This window comes from Suncus etruscus, chromosome 5 (assembly GCF_024139225.1).
Source record: "Suncus etruscus isolate mSunEtr1 chromosome 5, mSunEtr1.pri.cur, whole genome shotgun sequence".
Taxonomy (NCBI): Eukaryota; Metazoa; Chordata; class Mammalia; order Eulipotyphla; family Soricidae; genus Suncus; species Suncus etruscus.
This window is the reverse complement of record NC_064852.1, coordinates 23,953,213-23,975,811: the sequence shown is the minus strand read 5'-3', so window position 1 is coordinate 23,975,811 and position 22,599 is coordinate 23,953,213. Positions and strand designations below refer to the sequence as shown.

Here is a 22,599-nt window from a genome sequence, read left to right as displayed (position 1 = left end):
GGAGAGAGAAAAAATGAGCTGAATAAGAAAGTCTTTGGCATGTCTTAAGTTGGAACATTCTTGATTTCTTAACTGCAGCCATTTGTTAGTTTTCATAGGTCTTCATTTTTTTAATTAATTTTATTTAGGAACTCATTTCTTTTTTGAAATTCTCAAGAAAAAAGGAATATGGAATATGGTCTACACATTAACCCTTGAAAACTTGTTGGCTAGATGATGATGCTAATAGCAGTTAATACTTAAAATTGACTTACTTAGTGTCACATACTGTTTTAAATGTTGTATGTATATGTTGACCTACTCACACACAGCCCTCTGATGGTTGTTTACTGTTTACTTCCCACACATACAAGCTGTTCCAGTATAGACAGAACTAATTATGTGGTAAAACTAAATTAGGGGCTACAGAGACTATACAAGTAATGTAAGTGAAACATTAAGTGCTTTGGTTTAGTTCAAGCTAAAGATACCACACTACTACTTTGGGTGCTCCTAATCACTATTTTATTTTATTTATTTTTTTGTTTTTTGTTTTTTTCGGGCCACACCCATTTGATGCTCAGGGGTTACTCCTGACTAAGTGCTCAGAAATTGCCCCTGGCTTGGGGGGGGGCCATATGGGACACTGGGGGATTGAACCGCAGTCGCGATCTTTCCTTGGCTAGCGCTTGCAAGGCAGACACCTTACCTCTAGAGCCACCTCGCTGGTCCCCCTAATCACTATTTTATATTTCTAGTTTTGAACTGTTTATTATTTCTTGTCAGTAAAAAATATTATTGATGGGGACCGGAGAGATAGCATGGAGGTAAGGCGTTTGCCTGGCATGCAGAAGGACGATGGTTCGGATCCTGGCATCCCACATGGTCCCTGGAGCCTGTCAGGAGCAATTTCTGAGCATAGAGTCAGGAGTAACCCTTGAAGACTGCCGGGTGTGACCCAAAACACACACACACACACACACACACACACACACATATTCTTGATGACTTAACAAGTTACAAGCTGATAAAATTAGAGCAAATATTATAATTCAGTGAGAATTGAGACCCAGCTCAGCTGCATACAAGGCAAATGCCCTACCTGCTATGCTATTATTCTGGCCCCGCCAGTGAGAGTTTTTTTTTTTTTTTAATATGGAACGCTTCACGAATTTGCATGTCATCCTTGCGCAGGGGCCATGCTAATCTTCTCTGTATCATTCCAATTTTAGTATGTGTGCTGCTGAAGCGAGCACTCCAGTGAGTTTTTAAAAGTAGACAACAATTATTTGATTAAATAATATAATAATTTATATCTGCCTTTTTGATCATTTTTAACCTCTTTTCTGTTATTTGAGACTGGTGAAACCAGGCTGACAGAAGTGATCTCTTAAAATTAGAACCAAGCATTATTGGTTATATACTATTTTTAGGTGAAGCAAGATAGCTTTTATTGAATTAAACTTACTTAGATGTGAGCTGGTGAGGGGGAAGGGAAGGAGGAAATCCATGGTCAAGAGAGAAGACAATCTTGAAAGAGTAAGCAACAAGCTATATTACAGGCAGAGTAGTGCCACCAATGGGGCCACTCTGAATGCTCAAGAGAAGTATAAGAGATCGAACTTAGGTTCTTATGCATAGAAGGAAAGAACATCTGATCAACTTGGTGTTAAAGAATTAAGACATGCTAGACTATTCACTGATATCTAAGTGGTCATTTTTCAGAGAGGAATTTTGTTATATTAAGAACGATTGACACATACCTGTGAACTCAGCTATACTGTAGCCTAGGCAATACATCATCAGTAAATTGTCACTTTTTATAGTGTGCAAATATAATTCTGAATGTTTATAGAGGCTCTTCCCTTAGTTCCTCACCAGACATATCTGAAAAGGAAGTTGCAGGTCTGTACAGGTATTGTACAGGTACTGCAAGGAAGTATATTGAAGTAACCCTGGGGGCTCAGCATTAGGAATTTTGAGCAAAAGGTGAGTCACCAATGAGATTGGGATGGGGTGACAGATTTGAAAACCAATAAACATCCTTGCCACTTTAATATTTTATGGATATATAATGGATATAAATATATATGGATGAATATTTTATGGACCGTCCTATAGGAGAATTGAGTATTCTAGATAAAGGGCTTGTTGAAAAAGTGACAATGAGGAAGGAAGACAAGAGCACCTAGTATAGGGCGGGTTAAGTGTGTGGAAAGGTGCCAGTACATTTGAACAGGCAGCTAGAATTGTCAGTGGTATAGGATAGCTAATTATTTTTCTGATTTTCATATTGGCATATACTGATTGGCATATACCAAGATGGGTAGATACAAAGATGAAGACTATTCATGGAGACAGACTTCATTGTTAATAGGACTTTGGATTTTGTTGCTATCAAAGAACTGAACTATTAGTATTTCATATTAGAAGGCCGAGCAAGTTTAAGTATATAAGCTCTTTGTGTTAGCACTCTGATCTCTGAATTGTGTCTGCTCAAATTTGATCTTTTATTTTCATCTTAGCAGTGATAGTCCAAAAAAGTCTGGCTTTATATATAGGATACAGCATTATATATAGGATATACTGCAAGCCAACTTTTATTTATAAATTTAGCATTATCTTTGGAGGAACTACAATGATTTGTGACATTTCGAGAAATAAAATTATCTAATCAAGTAAAAAGAAGAAAAAAACTAAAAATGTATGTAAATGTGTAAAAAAACTAAAAATGTAGATGAAGTTTGGTTGTTTCACAGTCCTGGAGTGCAAACCGAGGGCCTCACATATGTTCTAATGTTGACATTCATCCTGGTCCTACTTGGAAACTTTGAAAAAGGAGGGGGAATTGGAACTACTGGTGGACCCACATATAAATTCTAACATTCTTCCCTCCTCTTTTTGTGGCTTAATGTTTATGCTATGGGCTCCATAGAAATGATAGCAACAATTTTCTTCTTGACCATAATTCTTATGTGGCATTTTATCTTAACAGAACTATACTATGCACATTAAATTTAAACTCTCACCTATTACTTCATTAACATCTCATCTAGCAAATTTAAGGTCATTTGTGGCAGTGAATAATATTGAAACCTGTCTTCACAGAATGCTTGGGAATATAGGTGAAGCACTATTGAGCTTATAAAAATTATACCTTTGAATAGATTTTAATAAATATATATTTGTATTTTGCAGGTTAACAACTTAATTCATCATGATGTCTGATGGAGACTATGATTACCTCATCAAGTTTTTAGCACTGGGAGATTCTGGAGTAGGAAAGACCAGTGTACTTTACCAGTACACAGATGGTAAATTTAACTCCAAATTTATCACGACAGTGGGCATTGATTTCAGGGAAAAGAGAGTGGTAAGTTATTCATTTTTCTATGTAAAAATTTAATCTCTTGGTCACATTTACATGTTGGTTTAGTTTACTTTGATGAAATTAGAAGAGCTGAAGTTGGAATCTAAAGAAGATATAAAAATGGCAATGTTATTTAAGAGACTATGCTGAAAAGAATGATAAAAATTTGTGTTGAGAGCCTGGAGAGATAGCACAGCGGCGTTTGCCTTGCAAGCAGCCGATCCAGGACCAAAGGTGGTTGGTTCGAATCCCGGTGTCCCATATGCTCCCCCGTGCCTGCCAGGAGCTATTTCTGAGCAGACAGCCAGGAGTAACCCCTGAGCACCGCCGGGTGTGGCCCAAAAAAACAAACAAACAAACAAAAAAACCCAAAAACAACAACAACAACAAAAAGTTGTGTTGAAGGTAAAGCAAGTAATCATGAAAAAGATTCTTTTTGTTTCCTTTGGTACACTTTTGGCTTGTATCTTCATTTCTGAACTCTACAGAATTAGCCTACTTTTGTTGTACAATTTATAAAAGACTCTGCTTCTACTGTCCTTCAGCTCTCTTTCACCATTTTAAAATACAATTTATTTTGAAAAAATAATTTTTTTTTTGGTTTTTCGATCACACCCGGTGATGCTCAGGGGTTATTCCTGGCTATGTGCTCAGAAATTGCTCCTGGCTTGGGGGACCATATGTGACGCCGGGGATCAAACCGTGGTCTGTCCGAGGCTAGCCCGCCTTATGGCTTGAGCCACCGCTCTGGCCCCAATCATTTTGAAATTTTAAACTCGGTTTTATACTGATATAAAAATCTAAGTAATCAGAGGCTAGAGTAATAGCACTGTAATAGTAATAGGGTATTTGCCTTGCATGAGGCCAGCCTGAGTTCTTTCCCTAACATCTCTTATGGTTCCCTGAGCATGCCAGGAGTAATTTCTGAGAGCAGATCTGGGAGTAACCCCTGAGCACTGCTGGATGTGACCCAAAAACAAAAACAAAAATAAAAAAAGAAAAGAATAATAAATTTTAAAAATCACAAAGATAACATTAAGAAAGTTAAATTCTGCTATTTTTGAGCTTACTTGTTTGATTCATATCTATAAAAATCAAGACAAAGTGAATTTTTTTATTTCTTTTTTTATAAAATATAATTTTTTGATCATAGTGGCTTACATATTGTTGACCATAATATTTTAGGTACATATTAACATAATACTAGGGGATAGAGTGAATTTTATCATAGCATTGTGAAGCATATGTCCACATAATTCTTCACTGATAGAATTGATAGTTTCAAAAATAGCTTTAATAATAGATATAATTAATATAACAAAATGTACTCAAGTTTATAGTTCAGTAGCTTTCTTAATTTAGAGTTGCTTATTGCCAGTAGATAGAAATAAAGTTTCTATTGTAAGTTGGTCTTATATACTGGACTTTATTTGAACTTGTATATTTGTTCTATTAACTTCTCTTTCTCTCTGAATTTATTCCTTAAGTATTATTCTTATGTCCCATAAAATATCACATTATCTTTTATTGTACTTCTTCCTTTTTTTCTTTTTTTGGGGGGGCAATACCCTGTGGTACTCAGGGCTTACTCTTGGTTCTGTGTTCAGTGACCACTCATAGCAAGATTCAGGGTATCATATAGGATATTAGAGATTAAATGGGGATAGCTGTGTGAAAGGCAAGCACTCTATCTGCTGTTACTATCTCTCCAACATCTTCCTATATATTTTATTTCTTCATATTGCCTAATTTCCCTGGCAAAAGTCTCCAGTTAAATGTTGACTAGAAGTGAGAGGACATCCTTGTTTTTGATCTTTGAGGGAAAACTATCAGACATTCACCATTAAATATAAGCTGTGTTTTTTAAATAATGCAGTTTATCTTCTCCTTTACTTTGAATTTGTTGACTATATTTGAGCTATTCAAATTATTTTATATTTCTATTTAAACACCTTGATTACAAATATGATTCTACTTGGGTTTCAGTCATGTAAAGAACATCCCCCATCACCAGTGCAACATTCCCATCACCAATGTCCCAAATCTCCCTCCTCCCCGCCCACCCCCCACCTATACTCTAGACAGGCTTCCTACTTCCCTCATTCATTCACATTGTAATGATAGTCGAGCTATTTAAATTTTGTTTACTTATGATTCCCACCCCCCCATTTACTTACATATCATCGTTGTTACAATAAAAAGTTCAAATATGTTAAATGCTTTTTTATATCTTTTGAAATGACTATATTGTACTTTTCAACTTCAGAATTTCTATTTAATATTCTCTCAATAAATTAAATTATTCTTAAATTTTTCTTTATGATTTTTCTCCCACTCCCTTTTTTGTGGGGGGGGGTCACACCTGGCAGCTTTCAGGGGTTAATGCTGGCTCTGCACTCAGAAATCACTCCTGGGAGACTCAGGTGATCATGTGGAATGAATCATATGGGACCATATGGAATTGAACCTAGGTCAGCTGCATGCAAGGCAAAAATGCCCTACCCACTGTGCTATCGCTCTGGCCCCTCTTTATAATTTTCTTTTAGGTATGATTTTCATTAGTTTTTTTTTCTTTTTCTTTCTTTTTTTTTGTTTTTGTTTTTGGGCTATACCCAGTGATGCTCAGGGATTATTCCTGGATATGTTCTCAGAAATCCCTCCTAGCCTGGGGGACCATATGGGAGGCCAGGGGATTGAACCTGGGTCTGTCCTAGGTTAGCCGCATGCAAGGCAAATGCCCTATTGCTGCACCACTACTTAAACATACTTAGAATAGTTGATTTAAAATCTTTGTCTAGTAAATTCAATATCTGGGCTTTCTTGGGAATGGTTTCTATTAATTGTCATACCCCTCCCCCATCCCTACCAACTATGGGTCATACTTTCTAGGTTTTTTTGATGTCTCATAAATCATTTTGAAACCAGAAATTTTAAAATATAATATAGAAACTCTGAAAATCTAGATTTCTCTCCTATCCCAGGGTTTCTTGTTGTTGCTGTTTTATTGTTGATACTATTTCTTTAGTCACAGTCCAGAGATAATTCTGTAAAGTCTATGTTCTTTTTTTGTACATAGCATCTGACATGTCTGTTCAGTGAATTTAATGGCCATTTAATGGGTGGGCAGAGTGATTTCTTAGATTCACTGAAATGGTAGGCCTTTCAGCTTTTCGTGATGGATACTGAATGTACTTGCACACATGCACACTTCAGAGCATATGCATTTTTTGGGGGGGTCACACCTGGCAGTGCTCAGGGGTTACTCCTGGCTCTATGCTCAGAAATCGCTCCTGGCAGGGTGGGGGGACCAAATGGGATGCCGGGATTCAAACCACCGTCCTTCTGCATGAAAGGCAAACAGCTTACCTCTATACTATCTCTCCAGCCCCTGGAGCATATGCATCTTAATACATAATCTTAATGCTCTTAGAGACAGTTATAATTAATAGTTACTAACTGCCTCAACATTTCACTTTCTTCTTGAGAAAATCCTCGCTTTTCTATATAGTCCTATATGGAGATTTCAAGACAATTTTTTAAATAAAATTTTAATTAAATGACCTTAAGATACACAGTTACAAAGTTGATCATGATCCAGTTTCAGTCACATAACATTCAGCACCCATCCTTTCACGAGTGCTTATTTTCCAACCACCAATGTCCCCAGTTTCATGCCTACCTTTCTCTCCCCCTGCCTGCCTCTACAGAAGACATTTTCTTCTCTCTCTCTCTCTCTCTCTCTCTCTCTCTCTCTCTCTCTCTCTCTCTCTCTCTCTCTCTCTCTCTCTCTCTCTCTCTCTCTCTTTTCAAGGAATATTTTTGAGTTTTTTAAATCTCTTCATGGACATTGTATTACCTAATCATTTATTTTCATTTACTTATTATTTATTTATTGGGGATGTGTATCACAACTGGTTGTGCTCAGGACTCACTCCCAACTTTGTGGTCACTTTGCTTGCTCTGCTCAGTGATCACTCCTGGAGGTGCTTGGGGGAACAATATGCAGTGTCACAGATTGAATGGGGGCCAGCCATGAGCAAGACAAGCACTTTAACCTATGTATTATCTCTTGGGAACATATTTTTTAAAGTTTTCTTGGTACCAATTGCTGTCTCTGGTAGCTGTATGTTAAATAATTGGTCCAGAATGATTTTTTGTTTTCTGGAGAGTAGAATCTTGCAAGCAGTACTGGAAGTTAACAGGGTCACTCCAAAGGTTCTAGGGGGAGCATGTAGTGCAGAAAATCAAACATGGGGCCTCTGCACATGAAACATATGCTCTAGCTCTTTGGTTTTGCCCCAAACCTGAATGTTCTAAACAAAAACCAGGCATTTTCCAGGCACCTATCTTTCCGGCACCTTCAAATCAGTTTTACTTTTACTGTCTACAGTAATTGTCAGGCCAGTTGTTTTCATTTATCCTTGTGAATTTGATGGTTTTTGAGGCTACCTTAATTGGAACTGGGGATGGAAAGGAAGAATAAAACCAGTTTAAAACAATACAAATCTGGGACTGTGGCAATAATAGTACGGTGGGAATGGTGTTTGCTTTGTATGTAGCCAACCTGAGTTCCAGTCCCAGCACCCCATAGAGTTCCTAAACCTTGCTCTAAGCACAGATTCAAAAGTCAGTCCTGAGCACCCTGAAGTGTTCTCAAAGTCAAAGTAACAAAAACTTAAAACTAAACAAACTAAAACCCAAAATACCTAAAACTCATAGTTTACTTTTATTCCCCAAATATTCAGCCATCCCACTCTTGAATAAACATATTTTGGGGGTCCGGAGAGATAGCACAGTGGTGTTTGCCTTGCAAGCAGCCGATTCAGGACCAAAGGTGGTTGGTTCGAATCCCGGTGTCCCATATGGTCCCCCGTGCCTGCGAGGAGCTATTTCTGAGCAGACAACCAGGAGTAACCCCTGAGCACCGCCGGGTGTGGCCCAAAAACCAAAACAAACAAACAAACATATTTTGGAATGCTGCAAGCCTTTGTTAATTTCCAGACTTCTAAAAAAGTTTATTTTGACAAATTTGTCAATGTTTCTATTATTTCAGTGGAGGAAGAGATTTTTAGTTGTTCTTTCTTGGTCATTAGAGAGGTGCTTCCTAGAAAATTATTTAGTGGGAATAATTTTTTGTAGCTAGGATGTGGAAAAGGCACAAAACAATGCTATTTGTTGACACTTATGAAGATTTTTTTTCTTTTTTTCTTATGAAGATATTTTAAGGAAAGGGATTATTATCTTTAATGCAAATTATGAGTAACATATTTCATAATATATTTATAAAACTATACACCAGGAGTACAAATTATATTATCCAATGGCAGACACTTGGAATACAATACAAATAAGGTTGTATTTCAAATGGATTTTGTTTAGTTTTTGGGTCACACTCGGCAGTGCTCAGGGATTAACCCTTTTTTTTTTTCCGGCCACACCTGTTTGATGCTCAGGGGTTACTCCTGGCTAAGTGCTCAGAAATTGCCCCTGGCTTGGTGTGACCATATGGGACGCTGGGGAATCGAACCGCGGTCCTTCCTTGGCTAGTGCTTGCAAGGCAGACACCTTACCTCTAGTGCCACCTCACCGGCCCCAGGGATTACTTCTGGCTCTATGCTCAGAAATCGCTCCTGGCAGGCTCGGGGGATCATATGGGATGCTGGTATTCAAACCAATGACCTTCTGCATGAAAGGCAAATGCCTTACCTTCATGCTATCTCTCCAGCCCCAAATGGATTTTCTTTAAAGATGCTTAGTGGGGTGATAGTATTTCTAATGAATTATTATTTGTAAATTAATTTGTTTCTGGTGGCTCACTTGCTCGTTTCTCTGTTTTTTTTGCTTGACGATTTCTACTCTGAAGATGCTTGTGTTCTCTCTTGCACACATATTTTGTACTGAACACAAGTTTCAATACAAATTGTTTTGCTTCACTATTTTGCCTTTTCCTGAAATTATTTTCTGTAAGGGAAAGACCTGGACTGCTTGTGCCGAGGTTGGGGGACTAACCTGATCTCGGCCAAGCATTTTCCTACTGGGGTGCTATTTCTTAGTGGGGTGCTACTGAATGTGAAAGTAAGAAGAATACACTGGACTCAGAAGTTCTTTTTCTCTTTTTTATTCTGTGATCTTAGGTGTACAGAGCCAATGGGCCAGAGGGAGCCATTGGGAGAGGCCAGAGAATCCACTTGCAGCTCTGGGACACGGCAGGACAGGAGAGGTATGAGACCTTCAGTTACATTTTCTTCCCAGGTAGAGTAGAGGACTTGTTTTTTTTGGTTATGTTTTGTTTTGGGGCCATACATGGTGGTGATCAGAGGTTACTCTTGACTCTACATTCAGAAATCACTCCTGGCATGTTCAGTAGACCATATGGGATGCTCAAAATCAAACCTGGGTCAGCCCATGCAAGACAAATGTCCTGCCCTGTTGTGTTATCCTCTGGCCCAGACATTTATACTTTTAACACAGTGCCCAGAGCAAGAAAAACTCAGCTGATTAGTTGCTTTGCACCTGGATAAGATAGCTGCCAGATTAGCAGGAATTTTATCAGTTGAAATGATAATGGTGACTTTGTTCTATCCTAGATCCATCAAAGGAAAACTGGATCCTTTCAAAACAGAACATCTTCTTCTTTCTCTTTCTCTCTTTTTTTCTTCTGTTTTTATTCCACACCAGATGATGCTCAGGAATTATTCCTGGCTCTGCACTCAAGAATTACTCATGGAGGGCACCACATGGATGCTGGGGATTGAACCCAGATTTGGCTGTGTGCAAGGCCTTGTTGGTTGTGCTATCTCTCAGCCCCCTTTCTTCTTTTGTAAACTGTTTCTCCTGACAACTTTCTCTGTCTACTTTTGCTGTCCACTCAGCCAAAAAGAAGTCTGTGGAATTGTATGCTCTGTTCTTACTTAGTTGTTGAAATCTGGTGGAAAGTCTACTGGTATTGACTCACAATCAGGAATTATTTGACCAAAGCAAGTCACATGAAATCATGATGTAATGTTATTCTTATAAGCCACAGTTTCCTTGAAGGATTTTATTTATTCACTATTTGCTATGGAAACATTGAAACACATACAAAAGCAGAGAGGTCAGTATAAGAACTGAAGCTCCATTCTCCAGTTTCAACAGTTGCAAAATTTTGATCAACCTTATTTCATGTATACCGTCTATCACTTCTCTTTCTGGTCCACTAATTATTTCAAAGAAATATATTGATGTCTTTGATTTAAAAAAGACAAGGACTCTTTTTAGTAAAAACCTTGATTAGGAATAGATGAGAAAGCTTACTATAGTAGGTGACAAGTTTATACCAGTATTTTGATGTATTTTTTTTCCTGGACCCTATACCTTTTAGTTCCTGGCTTTGTATAAAGGCAAAGTATGAGGAAACTGTTGGAATGAGGGAGCTAGGGGTTACAGGATTCACCTTGGAAGAAAAATTGCTGAGGAAAAATAGGAACAGAGTCAATACTACTGCTGGAAGGCCGAAGAAATAGTTATTGGAGTTCAGATGTTTTTGTAGAGAATAAGATTAAAAAAAAAATGTTGTGGGCTACATTGTAGTGCAAATCAAACCAAGCTTTATCAGGATGCCACAAACATACACAACCAGGATCATTACTTCTGGCCTATTTAACTCTTAATCTGATAATGAAACTCTTGGCTAAGAAGAGAATCATGAGCTAATTTTTGTCATTTTTGTCCACCAGACTGGGCTTTCGAATCACATGCTATGTTAATGCTTGACTCATAAATTATATCTGCTTTAAACACTTTTGGAATACCTTGCTAATTTGTTTAAACTTTAAAGAAACTTGGAGGTTGGTTTTTATTTTCAAAAAAAAATTCCAAGTATAAATTTTGGTAATTGCAGTTTTATAAAGTCTAGATATATTTTCAAACATCTTTCTTGCTCTAAATACCTAATTTCTATATTTTGTCAGATATCCAATATTATTGGTCATCTACAGAGTCTAGTGTTAAAAGTATCTATTTTAGTAACCTAATTTACTACAGGATACATATTACAGTATGACATTATTAGAAAGAATAACATCTTCTTTTTTAAAAATTAATTACTTTAAATACTGGTTACAGGATTGTTCATAATAGTTTTCGTTTTGACAATTGCGAAGTTGTTCATATTGAGTTTCAGTCATACAGTTCACAACACTCTTCACCAGTTCACAGTTCGAACCAACAATGACCCCAGTTTCCCTCCCACCTCCTCCCTGTTTCTCAGCAAACATTCCACCTCTTCCTCCTCCTCCTCCCACCTCTTCTCCCTTCCTTCTCTTTCCTCCCCTCCTCCCTCCTCCTCTTCCTCCTCCTTCTTCTTCATCTTCTTCTCCTCCTCCTCCTCCTCTTCCGCCTCCTCTTCCTCCTCCTCCTCCTTCTCTTCTTTCTTCTTCTCCTCCCGCCTCTTGCTCTTCCCTCCCTCCTCTTCCTCCTCCTTATCTCTCACCTTCCTCTCCCTTCTTCTTTCTCCCTCTTCCTTTTTTAACACTGTGGTTTGCAATGTTGTTACTAAAGGGGTATCATGCCTATTACTTTATTTCCTTTCAGCACCCAATTCTTGTCCAGAGTGGTCATTTCCAACTTGTCAGAGTGGTTCTTCTCTGCCCTCACTGCATCCCTCTACTGTTCGTGACAAGCCTCCTTCCACGGACAGGTCCTTCTTGTCCTCGTCTCTATTGTCTCTGAATACTATTACCATAATTATTTTTTAATATCCCACAAATGAGTGTGATCATCATTCTATGTCTATGTCTATCCTCTCCTTCTGACTCATTTCACTCAGCATAATCCTCTCTAAATCCATCTCTATACAAGAAAATTTTATGACTTCATTTTTCCTAACAGCTGCATTTCATTGTGTAGATCAGGGGTCCTCAAACTTTTTAAACAGGGGGCCAGTTCACTGTCCATCAGACCATTGTAGGGTCTAAGTATAGTAAAAACAAAACTTATGAATGAATTCTTATGCACACTGCATATATCTTATTTTGCAATGAAGAAACAAAACAGATACAAATACAATATGTGGCCCGGGGGCCATAGTTTGAGGACCACTGGTGTAGATGTTCCAAAGTTTCTTTATCTACTCATCTGTTTTCAGGCACTTGGGTTATTTCCAGATTTTGGCTATTGTGAATAGTGCTGTGATGAACATAGGAATGCAGAGGCCTTTTCTTCATTGAGAGTAACACATTCTTTCATGGATAATTACTAATGAACTGAGAACATTGTTGATGGCTTCATGTTTGGGGAATGACCGATCTGCTTTTATGTCCTTAGGTTTCGGAGCTTAACGACAGCATTCTTCAGAGATGCTATGGGATTTCTTCTGCTTTTTGATCTGACCAATGAGCAAAGTTTCCTCAATGTCAGAAACTGGATAAGTAAGTGTAATTGTTTCTCTGCTCTGCTCTCTATCCTGACAGCATAAAATGAAGTTGGTGCTATTTAATGAAAAATGACTTTGAGTGAAATACAAAGATTAAAAAAAAAAACTGGAACATTCCTTTCTGGCACAGTAAAACTAAACTGGATAGCACAGTGGGTGTGCTATCACACTTGCCTTACTGACCCCAATTCGATTCCTGGAACTCCATATAGTTGCTGTCTTTCTTGAGCACAGGAGAAATTCCTGTGCATCATTGAGTGTGACCTGAAATACAGTGTGAAAGTACAATTTGCCCCATTGGTTGTGCTTGTTATGGTCATAGAGATTTATTTGGGAGAGCAGTAATGTTAAATCCTTAATATCCAAATCTTTAAAATCAAAGCACATTAAAAAATACCTACTTAGGGCTGGAGTGGTGGTGCAAGCAGTAAGGTGTTTGCCTTGCACATGCTAGCCTAGGACAGACCACGGTTCGATCATTGGTGTCCCATATGGTCCTCGAAGCCTGGAGCGATTTCTGAGTGCAGAGCCAGGAGTAACACCGGAGTGTCAATAGGTGGGGCCCAAAGACCAAAAACAAAACACACACACACAAAAACCAACCTACTTAAAAATTAGTGTTTGGGGATTATAAACTGGCTGTAGTATTGAAGTTAAAAATCCACTTTTAGGGGCCGGAGAGATAGCATGGAGGTAAGGCGTTTGCCTTTCATGCAGGAGGTCATCAGTTTGAATCCCGTTGTCCCAAATGGTCCCCCGTGCCTGCCAGGAGCAATTTCTGGGCCTGGAGCCAGGAATAACCCCTGAGCACTGCCGGGTGTGACCCAAAAACCACACACACAAAAAAATCCACTTTTAAAGAATGTTGGGGCCGGAAAGATAGCATGGAGGTAAGGCGTTTGTCTTGCATGCAGAAGGACAGTGGTTCAAATCCCGGCATCCCATATGGTCCCCCAAGCCTGCCAGGAGCAATTTCTGTGCGTAGAGCCAAGAGTGACTCCTGAGCTGCCGGGTGTGAACCAAAAACCAAAATCAAAAACCAAAAAACAACAACAACAACAAAAAGAATGTGTATCACATATTGTAGTTTTCTTATACATTATTTGATCCTTTCAACCACCATTTGGGAAGAGTCAGGCATATCAGATGTTTATTAGGATTAAGACAGTGAGCCTGAGTGTCATCGGGTGTGGCCTAAAAAACAAAAAAACATAACAAAACAAAAAAAAAAGGGACTTTAGATTTTAATTCTGTGAAGTCTTTTATGAGCTCTAATAGTTTCCTTGCAGTTGAATGACGAGTCCCTTATTAGCAATCTCTGCTCATCATCTTCTTTGCATCATCTGAAAAATCTTTGGGCTTCTTATGTCTAGTACTTTATAAAAATTATTATTAGAGACTTGGGGCCAGCGAGGTGGCGCTAGAGGTAAGGTGTCTGCCTTGCAAGCGCTAGCCAAGGAAGGACCGAGGTTCAATCCCCCGGTGTCCCATATGGTCCCCCCCAAGCCAGGGGCAATTTCTGAGCGCTTAGCCAGGAGTAACCCCTAAGCATCATCAAATGGATGTGGCCTAAAAAACAAAACAAACAAACAAACAAAAAAATCAGCTCAAATTATTTTACATATTTTTGTTTTGCAGGTGAAAGTGTTTTTTAAATAGGGGCCTACGAGGTTGGTAAGGTGTCTGCCTTGCAAGCGCTAGCCAAGGAAGGACCGGGGTTCGATCCCCCGGTGTCCCATATGGTCCCCCCAAGCCAGGGGCGATTTCTGAGCGCTTAGCCAGGGGTAACCCCTGAGCATCAAACGGGTGTGGCTGCCCCCCAAAAGAAGTGTTTTTTAAATAAAGATACTATTTACAGTCGTGCAAGGGATGCGAAAATTGTTTTCTTCTTCCTAGGGGGTATGACAAAAAATAGAGAAGCACTGTATTAGAGGCAGTGGTTACCTTAGACTACCTAACTGGGGGATTAGCCTGGGGAAAGCCCCTGCTTACTGTTGTGCTCTCTGAAAAGGGAATATAACTTCACAGGAAAACCTTTTTGAATCTGAGAGACTGAAGGAAGAGCTAGAGACATTGCTTAGTGGACTGAACCTAACCTCAATTAGGAGGCCTTTGTGATAAAATCTGTAACAAGATCCTCCACAACACCACAGGGACCTCAAGATCTGCCAGTCCCAGTAGGTGACCATCAAGCCACACCTGATGCCCATTTGGTCTTCCTGGTGAGAGAATTGATCCCTGCCACCTGATTTTTCAGGGAGCTGTGGATTCACGCTGGAGTGAGTAATTGCTCTTTGCAAAAAAGGAAAGTCACACTTTTCAGGTCACCTTCCCTCACAGAAAGAATTACAGGGGAAGAAAAGCAGTGAAGTAAGAACAGGCATTTATTCTAAAGTACATAGAAAGAAGAGGGAGAGGATAAGAAAGGGGGAAGGCTTCTACAAAGGTGAGAGAGCCCTGAATGACTTATAGGACTGACTTTTTTTTTGTTTGTTTTTGGGGGTTATTCCTGGCTCTATGCTCAGAAATCGCTCCTGGCAGGCTCCGGGGACCGTATGGGATGCCAGAATTTGAACCGCTGTCCTTCTGCATGCAAGGCAAATGCCTTACCTCCATACTATCTCTCTGGCCCCAGGATTGGCTTTTATAGGGATATTTTTCAGTTGGGAAGAACTGGGGGCAGTATATTTGTTTACAGTCCTTTTCTGGCCTTTGTTTCTGCTAGAGTTTCTCAGCCTTAGTTCCTCTGTCCCCAGGATGGGTTTGGTAACCTTAAGGCTAAATGTGACTTGGAGTTCATTGTTATGGGAGAGGCCTTAGTTCCTCTGTCCACTAGATGGGTCTGGTAGCCTTAAGGCTATAGCACAACTTCAAATTGACTGTGTGGATGGTGGTGGTACCTTCCACAAATTTAATTATTACAAAAATTAATTGCCATGTGGAGACTTTCCTATCTACCTGTCTGCTTCATATTAATTGTCACAAATTGACTTTTATTGATCTAAATTTTTATAATTCCATTTTCATTTGAGTTATAACCAACAATATGAAGGAAATGTGTTTGTGCCTGCTAAGGGGGTGGAGGATTAAGGGAAAGTCACATTGGTCATGGGGTTAATTTTGGAATATTTAATAACTGAAACAACTGTACTATGGATAACTTGGTAAATCACAGTGTTATAATAAAAAATAAATGAAAAGAAAAAACCCAAAGTGGCCTCTGAATACTGTGGGTGTGACCCAACTCCCCCCTCTCCACCTTAAACACATACACACACACAACACACACACACACACACACACACACACACACACACACACACGAGACTGAGACAGAGTGCTGTGTCCTCTGGGCCTAAATTTTCTCTGACAGAAATCAAATAACATATTCCCTTGTTTCTCTCCAGTGGTAGGAAGATACTTATAATGATTCCTTGCTCAGGTAGTATATTTTGTAAGGAAACTTTAAAGTGGTCTAAATTTCTAAACTTGAATTTTGTTGCACACAAAAGCTATGTACATTCTTTGTACATAACTTTTATTATTCTGAAGAAATCCTCCACCCACATTAAAAAAGAAAGATTAGAGTTAATGTCTTGTTTCTTTTTATTTAGGGCACACTCAGAGATGCTCTGGGGTGAATCCAGGCTCTGTGCTTGGAAGAGGGATGTCTCCTGGTAGTTCTTAGGGTTTATTACCAGGGATTGAATCTCTGTCTCCTGTAGACAAAGCATGTGCTCCTACCCATTGAGCTATCTCTCCAACCCTCTACTTAATTTTTAAAATCTGACAGGAAATCATTTTTCCTGTGATAATCTTAGTTGGACTTTAATTTGTTTAAATTTTTCCTTCCTCTTCTAGTTACACTCTGAACCACTTAAATGATCTATATCACATACTACCTTGCATTGTAGTTACTTATGTATATATCTATCTTTTTCTTTAGTGAGATTTTTTTGTTTTTGTTTTTGGGTCACACCCGACTGTGCTCAGGGGTTACTCTGGGCTCTATGCTCAGAAGTCGCTCCTGGCAGGCTCAGGGTACCATATGGGATGCCAGGATTCGAATCACTGACCTTCTGCATGCAAGGCAAATGCTTTACCTCCATGCTATCTCTCTGGCCTCTAGTGAGATTTTTTTTTAGTTTTTGGGTCACACCCGGCATTGCTCAGGGGTTACTCCTGGCTGTTGCTCAGAAATAGCTCCTGGCAGGCACGGGAGACCATATGGGACATCGGGATTCGAACCAACCACCTTTGGTCCTGGATCGGCTGCTTGCAAGGCAAACACCACTGTGCTATCTCTCCGGGCCCTAGTGAGATTTTTTTTAATAATTTATTTACTTTTTATATTCGTAATCAAAATTTTTTCCAAGTAGTTGGAAAAGAGAAATAAAAAGAAAATCCTTTATAATTATACTTCCTAAATTCCTCAATAGAACATTATGAAATATTATTACTACAATACTTATATTTTACATGTTATAATATATCAACCTAGTGGTTCTCAAGTATGGGTGTACATCTAGATTCCTATACAACTTATTAAAACAGAGGCTCAGAGAGATTATATAATGAGTTGGGCACTTGCTTTACATACATCTGACCCTGGTTCTATTCCCAATTGCACATAGAGTGTCCTACTTTCATGCATTCTGTCCCCCAAACCAAACCAGACCAAGTGAATAACCAGTTTCGGGGGTCCATACCCAGTGTTCCTGAGCCATGGTGTGAGGTCTGAGAATTTGCATTATTAGGATGATGCTAAGTAACATCCAGGTGATGCAAAGTCCATGGATCTTACCTGGTTATTGTAATTCTTTTTTTTTTTTTTTTTTTTTTTTTTTTGGTTTTTGGGCCATACCCGGCAATGCTCAAGGGTTACTCCTGGCTGTTGCTCAGAAATAGCTCCTGGCAGGCACGGGGGACCATATGGGACACCGAGATTCGAACCAACCACCTTTGGTCCTGGATCGGCTGCTTGCAAGGCAAACTATGCTGTGCTATCTCTCCGGGCCCTGGTTAATGTAATTCTTACTTGAACCCTCTGAATTAATTGCTATCACTCTTGCCCTGTACACATGGGAAAATTAAGTCACAGAAAAGGCCAGTGATCTCCTCAGAGTCATAGCAGGTAAATGGCAGAGCCAGGATTCCACCTAAGACACACCCAGTGGATTTTGTGTTTCTGCTCGGGCCTACAACTGGACTCGGGAGACATAAACTATTTACAGGCACAAAACTACCCTGCAGACTGTGAGGTCTCACACTGTGGTAATGAGAAGCAAGACCTAGAGGAAGGGTGGAGAGTCCCTAAAGGAAGGTTGTGGTTGGGTATTGAAGAGAGTGGGGGCCAGTGGGTATAATAGTCTGTAGTTAAGAAGGATGTGGCTTCCATTAGTAATAATGCCCAATTGGGTCTTGCTCCTTGTTGAATTTGAGGGACAAATGTCAGTACCCCAAAATTCTCCATAAAGGATTCGCTCAATGTCAGTACTTAGTTCCTGCTGGCTGACTTTATTCTGGAATTCTGAGAATCAATCTGATTTCATAATAAGGAACTGAAGTGTCAACATTTCTCTGGTTAACCATGATAAGACATATATTAGGTCATAAACTTGGGTGTAAATCTGATTGTGAAATTTGGACTATTTTAGTATTTTTAAGGGGTAATTTCTTTTTTAAATTCTATTGTTGATTACTAATTAATTTTTTTGGTAGTTGAGGTACTCAGGGCTTACTCTTGGCTCTGTGTTCAGCACCTGGCAGTGCTTAGAGGATCATTTGAGGTGCAGGAAATTGAACCACAATTGGCCTTATGCAATTTGGTGCATTAACCCCTGTTCTATCTCTGGTTCTATCTCTCTGGTTCCTGCTTTTTAAGTTTAATTTAAATAATGGTGTATAATGAAAAAGATGATTCCCTGTCTTTTGGATATTAAACTACTTTAGTTAGCAAACATACCTTAATCTTATTGCTTTTTATTTTATCTTATTTAATTTTTTGGTTTTTGGGCCACACCTGATGACACTCAGGGGTTACTTCTGTCTATGTGTTCAGAAATCACTCCTGGCTTGGGAGATCATATGGGATGCCAGGAATTGAACCCAGGTCTGTCCTGGGTCACTTCCCTATTGCTCTAGCTCCAATCTTATTGCTTTTCTAAAACTATGTCTGTTTACAGGTTTTCAGATGAAAATCATAGCAGTGTTGGGACAGGAATTGTAATTGTTTTTAGTTCTGATTCAGAATCATTATTCCAGGATTTCTCTTCTCATTTAATATTTAGTTTATTTGTTTCAGATGAATGTCTTTTACCATAGGATTAAAAAAAGTATGCAGGGCCGGCAAGGTGGCGCTAGAGGTAAGGTGTCTGCCTTGCAAGCGCTAGCCAAGGAAAGATCACGACCGCGTTTAGATCCCCCGGTGTCCCATTGGTCCCCTCAAGCCAGGGGCAATTTCTGAGCGCTTAGCCAGGAGTAACCCCTGAGCATCAAATGGGTGTGGCCCGAAAAACCAAAAAAAAAAACAAACAAAAACAAAAACAAAAAAAACTATGCATAACATTTCAGAAAGAAATAGGTTAGCTTCTATGAAAACAATTCTTATTTTAAAAATGTCGTTATTATGGAGGAAAACTATATGAAAAGCAGCTAGAAGATTAGCATATTAGCATAATCACTTTGAACCCCTACCATTTTCAATATTTTTGTTTTGTTTTTGTTTTTGTTTTGTTTTTGTTTTCAGCCACACCCATTTGATGCTCAGGAGTTACTCCTGGCTAAACACTCAGAAATGGCTTGGGGGGACCATATGGGACGCTGGGGGATCGAACCCTGTCCTTCCTTGGCTAGCGCTTGCAAGGCAGACACCTTACCTCTAGCGCCACCTCACTGGCCCTGCTTTCAATATTTTTAATAGTCTTCGTAACAAAGACTGGTTGACTCTGTGTGTGTTTGTGTGTGTGGTATGAGTGCTCACATGTACACTTATAGGGCTAGGGACTATTTCATTTTAGGTGCTAAGGGACAAGAAGTAGTTTTACATCTGTCCCATTCATTCAATTTTATAGATTTTGAAAGCATTATGCCATTTCTTTCTGTTTGTGGATCTATTACCATTTAAAAACACTTGTGTGGATTCTTCATTGATCTTCTACTTAGGAGCTGGTGACGTGGCTCAGTAGTGGTGTACCTGTCTTGTACACCTGTCTTGTCTGTGGTGTGATGGATGCCCTAAGTTGGACCCTAGAATTACAAAGATATCTACATATTGATCTCACAGTTTCATTTTTATAATAGTTTCTTCTATTTTTTTTTATTAATAGGTCAGCTACAAATGCATGCCTATTGTGAAAACCCAGACATAGTGTTATGTGGAAATAAAAGTGATCTGGAAGACCAGAGGGTGGTAAAAGAGGAGGACGCCAGAGGACTTGCAGAGAAATATGGGTGAGAAATTTTTGTGAATTGATATGATAAGATCATTTCTGTTAGAAATATCAGTGCATGAGTAGATAACAAAAGAGGCAAATACAAAATCCAAAACACTGGTCTAGGAATTGGCAAGATAGTACTGGGGGTAAGGCCCTTTCCTCGACTTTGGTTCTAATTACCTGACATCACGTAGGGTTTCCCGACATTGCTAGGAATTACTCCTGAACACAAGGCAGAAATTGCCCTTGATCACTGCTGAGTGTGATCTCTAAATCAAAAACAAACAAAAAATACCTTGGGCAATATAAAATATCTGTTAAAATGTCCATTTGCATATTAATATTATTATAAATAATGGAAGCCTTAGAAAAAGTTGAGAAGTTGCCCTTTTTCTGTGTTTCAATCTCACTTTGTAGTTCTTCAGGATTTGAAGTTCTAGGAAAAATATCCTAATTGTGTTGGCTTTCTTTCAGAAGCAAGTAGGAGCCCCAGGTTAAGAAAATTCCCTGCTCTTCATGGAAATTTCAAAGCTAGTTCATATGTTACTATGGAGAGATCTAGCATATAGGAGTTTTTATTAGCCTTAAAATTTCCATGTGAAGGGAGCTATGTGAAGTTCTTCCTTAATTTAGGTTGTAGTTTTGTGTCAGTAAATCAACAGAGTATTGTGTTTATTCTTGAATTCTTTGAATCGTACTATAATAGCATCAGTATTAGTTGGACATGAAAGAAGGGAGAAAGCCACTGCTTACAGAAGGTTCAGAAGCATCTCTTTTTTTTAAAAGTAACTGAAATATAATTGACATATTCTTTTTAGGTTTATGAAATAATGATTGACTACTTATGTTGTAAATAGATACCACATTAATTCAGTCTATTTATCATTCATCACCAGAGCAGGAGATATAGGATAGGGATTTAGGTAATTGCCTTGCATAATATCAATCCTGGTTTGATCCCCAATACTGTACAGTGTACACAATCTCTCCCCATCATTATACATAATTAAAAATTTTTGTGATAACTTTTAAGTTCTATTCTCTTAGGTATTATTCAAATATGCAATACAGTTTATAACCTATATATATGACTTGTGCTTTCTTCTGCATGTAGTTGGTGGATTGAGAAGGATGTTGGTAGGAGAGATGGTGTGGTGGGGAGTAGGATGTAAGGGATATTGTCAACTTGGCAGTCTTGGTGGATAGGCAAAATGAGGTCAGTGGAAGTCCATCTTTGTTCCTTGTGTGACCAATGCTTTGTTTTGTTTTGTTTTTCTAGTACAACTAGGGGTTTGCTTAGAAAGCACTGAAAGATATGACTCACATCAGAAGAAGGGAAGAGAGAAAGCTTGATCATGGAGGAAGAAACCAAAGTGTGAAGCTCTTTGAGCTCCACTTTGAGTCAGGAGACAGGCAATTCCTGGAAACCTGAAAGATGGAGGGATATTATGTGTGAGATGAGAATTATGTTTATGAGAAGAAAAGCTAGAGACATGGAAACTACCGTGGGTTTTAATATGAAGAGGTACTAGATATTTTTTTTATATAAAGAAGAAGTAAAATAGAGGCAATACATTTAATACAGCAGAATAATATTTGAAATCTTTACTTCTAAATCATGAGGTGTTGGAGGGTTGAGTTGGGGTAGATGCTTTCCATCAACTCTTCTGGATTACTTTGTCAAGAATTAGAGTGGGTTATGGAGATTTTCAATCTAATGGAAAGTTGTTGAATCATGTTAAAAATACCTAATGAGCTTTACAAATGCATTTGGACTGAACACATGATTTACATGTGTGAGGCCCCAATTCCATCTCTTATTGTATATACTACTGTATCACTTCACCTTGAGTACATATCCAGGTGTAATGATTCCCAGAACTGCTGGTTGAGGTTCAAATATGTTTCTGGGCCTCATTTTGAAGTACCTGACTTAATTGGTCTGGAGTGGTCATGAGTTGGGGTTCAACTGAAGAAACCCACTGACAGGTAAAAATATTTGTTACAGGATTATGTCCCTATGCAATGGTGGAGCTGGTTAAAAACCTTATTTGCATTGATGCTGAATCATTTGCATTGATGCTGAAGCTGATATCTGTAGGACAGCAGTGGAAAGTGAAAGGAAGATGGATGTAGAGTGGAAGAGGTCAGGAGCCAGCTGAGGTGCACTATGACAGACTCCCAGTCCTTATCTCACACCCTGATGATCTGTGTGACAGATAGAGGTCAGGGCTCTTTGTCATAGAGCAATACCCCCACAACTGGCTAAAGAGCTAGAAGAGTTGGAGGAGGATGGGGAAAGGGGGAGCAGGTGTGGGTCTGGTTGCAGTTTTCTGGCAAGAACAAAGCCAGCAGCTGACACAGGGGTGAGATCTGCAACATGTTAGTGACCACTTCCTGCC

The 22,599-nt window shown here is 39.0% G+C and overlaps 1 protein-coding gene and 1 non-coding gene across 2 annotated transcripts in view; one reads left to right on the top strand and one right to left on the bottom strand.

Moving 5' to 3' along the window:
- Positions 1–1,128: 1,128 nt before the first annotated feature.
- LOC126010584 (U6 spliceosomal RNA) lies at positions 1,129–1,235 on the bottom strand. Its single transcript, XR_007496605.1, has one exon. It is a non-coding gene; the product is annotated as a U6 spliceosomal RNA (small nuclear RNA).
- A 1,964-nt stretch (positions 1,236–3,199) lies between these two features.
- RAB27A (RAB27A, member RAS oncogene family) overlaps positions 3,200–22,599 on the top strand; it is a 34,459-nt gene continuing 15,059 nt past the window's right edge. Inside the window, exons 1-4 of the mRNA XM_049773716.1 lie at positions 3,200–3,352; positions 9,484–9,569; positions 12,653–12,756; positions 20,090–20,213. Of these exons, the coding sequence (XP_049629673.1) occupies positions 3,200–3,352; positions 9,484–9,569; positions 12,653–12,756; positions 20,090–20,213 (467 nt within the window). The remainder of the gene's footprint in view (positions 3,353–9,483; positions 9,570–12,652; positions 12,757–20,089; positions 20,214–22,599) is intronic.